The sequence below is a fragment of the Protomyctophum parallelum genome (assembly GCF_964188405.1).
Source record: "Protomyctophum parallelum genome assembly, chromosome: 22".
Classification (NCBI taxonomy): domain Eukaryota; kingdom Metazoa; phylum Chordata; class Actinopteri; order Myctophiformes; family Myctophidae; genus Protomyctophum; species Protomyctophum parallelum.
In genome coordinates this window covers 16,863,064-16,868,502 of record NC_139714.1, presented here as the reverse complement: position 1 = coordinate 16,868,502, position 5,439 = coordinate 16,863,064, and the positions used below count along the sequence as shown (strand labels likewise).

The following is a 5,439-nucleotide window of genomic DNA, read 5'->3' as shown; positions in this document are numbered from 1 at the left end:
CGACAGCCCCGTAACAGACATGGTGTCGGGTGTGTGTACAGTATGTGTACAGTATGTTGTATACTTGTATTAGTGGTTCAGTGACGCCAGGAGAAGAAGGAACAGGCCCCGGCAGCCACAAGTCCGGGGTCCCGCTTGTTGTCGCTTCTCTTCGGGGGTCAGCCAGTTCAGATTGTCAGTGCATGTGTGGTTGTTCATTCATGTGACAATAAGTGCCACTCTGTCCGCTTAGCCAGCGCATCAGTCTGTCTGTGAGCCTTTCAGAGACTCGGTGGCCATTGTTCGAGATACAGTACAAGAAACGATGGCACGTGAAATAGCAAATAGATGCCAAGGAAAAGATTTGGCAGAAGCGTCCATCTATTGGTAAAAATGGTCCCAAAATAAGTAGGCTTTGGGCGCATGTACCATACTGTACTATATGTGTATATGTGTGTGTGTGTCACACATATACACACGCAAAGCACAGATAAAGACACACTCCTCGAAAATATGAGCCCCAGAATATATTTACAGATTATCTTGCCACGTCTTGCCCGCTCCCCTCCTCACCTACCTGTCTTTCTACCTTTATCCTGATTAGTGACACAGACAGGTGCTTGGGGGCGGGGCTCCGCCGCCAGTCATGTGGACGACCTGGTGGGATTGGGCAGGTCGAAGACGATGGGCGCGTTCATTGGCTGGAAGTTGACCGTGCAGGCTGAGGCGTTGACGAACGTGGTGGTGCCATCGGTCATCATGCCATAACCTAGAGGGAGTATATGGGCATATTTTATATTAAAGCAAAGTACAGTATCATACCACAGAACACAGATCTGTTATTTTCTTACACTTTGCAACGCTTCTAGAAATAAGATATTCTTCTTTTCTGTTTTTACGAACATTTTATGAATCTAAAATAAGCTAGACTGGGACAATTTAGGCATTTAGCTGACACTTAGCAGAGACTTTAGCAGACAGTGCGAAGTGTAAGATCAGAGTAAATGGCAGGAACCCTGAGTGAGTTTAGTTCAACTGGATCTCTTCTCCACTTCTAGTCCCTCCCTAACATTTTTGTCATAATTTAGTGAAATGTTTAGTCAAAATCAACACTGCACTTTAGAGAGCAACAAAGCACCAAAAGAAGATGGCTATAGAATGCACCCAGGGGTTTGAACAAGTCATCCTTTAGTTTAACACATTGATAAACAGGGATGTTTTCAGCCTCTTTCTCCTGCTATGAATATGATCTAGTTACTAATCTGGTACGGGTGTCCCTGGAGCTCTGCTCTGACTTGCTAACCCCCCTTCCCAAAAAAGCAGCCCTTCCTCCTATGGAGGGGACCTTTCTCTGCCTGGATCTGTTGGCCTGGATGAGATTGTCATAAGCAGTGAGCACGCACAGTCAAATCCTACTGTAGGTGTAACGTTGATCCTCACCTCCCTACACTGGCTCCCTGTGCGCTACAGGGTCGAGTTTAAGATTTTAATGTTTGTTTTAAAATTTGTAAATGGGCTGGCACCATGGTACATATCGAAACTTGTAAAAGAATCAAAAGGGTCCTGAGGTTGACTGACCATTCACTTCTTAATCCATTCTGAACAGGAACCCCTGTTGGTGTTTTAAGCATTATGTTATACTTTAGCTACTGAAAAGTCTCTCTTATGAGAGATTTAGAAGCCTTTTTTTTAATCGACCTCAGTCCAAAATGGATTAACAGTTGCCATTTCCACTGCACTACAGTATGTCTTTATGTTTCCCCCCTTGGTAATTTTGTATTTTTTGTGTACAGCACTTTGTTTGAACTTTTAAATGTGCTTTATAAATAAAGTGGATTGGAAAATGGATCCATTGGGTACAATTTCACACATTCAAACTTAAATTGTCTACTACCAACACAGAGTTATATAAATAACAGGGTTGATAAGCCGTGTACAAAAAAGCTGAAATGTGTCCCAAACATGTTTATTTTATATGGTGAGCCATATTAATTATATATTAGGAGAATATAGTTAAGATGAGCTGCCAGGATACAATATATAGGGTTAATATATAGGATTAATCTAAAGTAAAGAAAATAAGTGAAGTCACTTATTCAGAGATAAGTTCATTCATCTCACATGGCCACTTCTGAATTAACATGCTATCGTTTGTAGCATAAGTCAATGGCATTTCCCTGTGTGTTTACTAGCATTAGAGCTAACGTGAGGCATAATAGCAGTGAACAGCTTCTCACCGTGGGTAATTCTCCACTAAAGTCAAACGTTGACATCAGGCATACTCTGGCTGCACCCAGATCAGTTGCTTCTGGATAATACAGTGGCTGGACTGTTTTAGCTTGAGTTTTATCAACTATTTTCTTACTTTTGTTCAGAATACTGTCTGTCTTGTGGCTTCACTCAGTAGCTATCTCTCTCTCTCTCTCTCTCTCTCTCACTCCTGTGGCTCAAAAGGAAATAGCAGCATTTTCTGTACACAGGACTTAGCTGGCGCCTCAAACCAAGGAAGCTTTGAGAAGGAAGAGACGTGGTCACGTGACCGAGCTGCGCCATGACACTTTCATGGACACTTCCATGGGAGCCAAACTCACACCGGAAGTGCAGTGAATACATGGCAGTGAATGGAGCCGGGCTGGACCAGCTCATAACAAACATTATTCATGAACAATTGAGACTCACTTGCTTTTCGATGTGCACATATATGTGTAATATATACGTATATACTGAGTCTGTAATATATACATATACTGAGTACATATATATACATATACTGACATAGACGGAGTCTGTAATATATACATATACTGTAATACTGTAATATATGTACATATACTGCAGCGTTACCTTCGTGAATGTGTCCAAAGACGTGCAGCTTGGGCTTGACTCTCCTCTGCACCGTGTTGAGCAGCTCCATGCACCCGACACGCTGCATCTTCTTAGGAACCCAGTCCAGGAACCCTGAAAGAACACACATCATTAGGAACCCAGTCCAGGAACCCTGAAAGAACACACATCATTAGGAACCCAGTCCAGGAACCCTGGACAGAACACACATCATTAGGAACCCAGTCCAGGAACCCTGAAAGAACACACATCATTAGGAACCCAGTCCAGGAACCCTGAAAGAACACACATCATTAGGAACCCAGTCCAGGAACCCTGGACAGAACACACATCATTAGGAACCCAGTCCAGGAACCCTGACAGAACCAGAACACACATCATTAGGAACCCAGTCCAGGAACCCTGGACAGAACCAGAATACACATCATCACGCCACAGAACAGAACTACACAGAACAATGCATCTCTCTCATTTCTTTTTTTTGTATGTTTTTTTTTTGTGGCTTTCACCTTTATTTTATGGAGGGACAGACAGTAGGCTGACAGGAAATGGGGAGAGAGATGGAGGGGGAAGACATGCAGTAAAGGCCGTAGGGATCGGGAGTCGAACCCGCGGCACACACTGGGTGCTGCCACACTATCAAAAGAGCTGCACACGTTTTCGGCTGCGGACAGCTTAAAAACCGGGTTTTTAGACAGCTGGTGGATGGAGAAAATGCTCCACTTCCGCGGACGACTTGCGCGACGGCCAGATTCCCGGGAACGCTCTTCTCCGCGGCAGTTGTCCGCGGAGGTGGAGCTTCTTTTCCATCCACCAGCTGTCTAAAAACTCGGAAAAGAAGCTAAGGTCTGGAAACGGGGACTGCCAGACTGGATTACCAGCCAAGGTGCCTGGACCGCTGAGCCACGGCCCAGGCATCTCTCTCATTTCTATCCCACGATTTTGCAACGCCAGTTTTTCACCGATTGTCAATTATTCTGATGTATTTTCCGACCGGTTCCTTTACCCCTGATGGAGGGGAAAGGAACTGGGCGGAATAACGTGTTCCTTCCATGCGCTATACGTCCGGCCTTGGAAACCCCCCCCCCCTGTCAGGTGAAAAGAAGCAGCTTGGACTCCTCATGCATAGAAGGAGGCATGAGGTCAGTCCCCGTGAGGGACGGAGAAAACTGTTGCGCCTTTCTTCGTACCTTTTTTTCAAACTTGACTACGGTAGCGGTGGTCTCAAAAACATAAGGGAAACTTTGACAGGAAAAGACTCGCTCACCGTATAGAAACTAGAAGTAAAACTCTTAAGACTTAAGAAAATATTTATTTTATTTTATCATGCTCATAAAGTGCTCTGTGATCAAAGCGCAATTAAAAAGCGAATGTTTGGGTCCTATAAGACCTTCGTCAGTGCTATATGATTTTCACAGACAAAGAACTTGCTCTTAAAGAGCTCCAAAACAATACAGCTCAGGTGCTGAGAATTGCTAATTACTAATCGATGACATCACCAGATGGTGGGGCGTGGACATTACAGAATAGAATTAGAATTGTTGTGAGGGAGAACGTGATGCAAAACTGCACACAGAAAAAGGCCCTTATTTCGCCCAACCAACCAACAGAACAATGCATCTCACTCAGCCGGGAAATGGCCATGAGCGGGCAACAACATATCATGTCTGCTGCTCTGTCATGACGAACTGCACATCACAGCACAAAAACCATACAGTCTACACAAAACAGCTGTAGAGAAATAACCCATTTTGGGCGGGGACCCCTTTTGGTGTTATAGCATTATGTTGTGCTTTATAGCTATTGAAAAATAGCAGACCTACAAGCTAAGAGCTTGTAGGTCTGCTATTTTTTGAAAAATCAAAGAACGACTGACAATAAAACAGAAAACTGTCATTTTCAAACAGAATTTTTTTTAGAATCTGATCTCAGGTCAAAATGGGATAAAGATAAATCACATCCACACACACACACACACGTGCACACTGTTCAGTGTGTCTCTGTGTGTGTGTGACACAGATGGAGTGGATGTACGTGCACACTGTTGTTCAGTGTGTTTGTGTGTGTGTGTGACACGGATGGAGTGGATGTACGTGCACACTGTTGTTCAGTGTGTTTCTGTGTGTGTGACACGGATGGAGTGGATGTACGTGCACACTGTTGTTCAGTGTGTTTCTGTGTGTGTGACACGGATGGAGTGGATGTACGTGCACACTGTTGTTCAGTGTGTTTCTGTGTGTGTGACACGGATGGATGGGATGTGTGTGTGTGATTTAGTGCAGCTCCAGCACAGGAGGGATTCTAATGCTGAGTCAATAAAAACACACAGTCGGGGTGGATAAGACGCCTCATCCTTCCACATCCCGTCTTACACTGTCATCTGTCACTGTACTAACTAATACCCTGGAGAGAGAGAGAGAGAGGGTTTATTTTACTTCTGAACGGGCAGATGAAGAGGGGGATAAGACCCTCAACAGTGGGCTACAATATATAGGAAAAGGACAGTGGAAAATATGCAGAAAGAAAGAAAGAAAGAAAGAAAGAAAGAAAGAAAGTCAGTGAGTGCTCATCGGGGACTGTGTGAATGTGTGTTCTGTTCTCGTTAATGTGTTCACA

At 44.2% G+C, this 5,439-nt stretch overlaps 1 protein-coding gene across 1 annotated transcript in view; it reads right to left on the bottom strand.

The window, feature by feature from the left end:
* Positions 1 to 623: 623 nt before the first annotated feature.
* Positions 624 to 5,439, bottom strand: part of mpped1 (metallophosphoesterase domain containing 1) — a gene marked incomplete at both ends in the record, with an annotated part of 54,508 nt that continues 49,692 nt past the window's right edge. Inside the window, 2 exon segments of the mRNA XM_083794561.1 lie at positions 624 to 748; positions 2,824 to 2,937. Coding sequence (XP_083650687.1) covers positions 624 to 748; positions 2,824 to 2,937 — 239 coding nt within the window.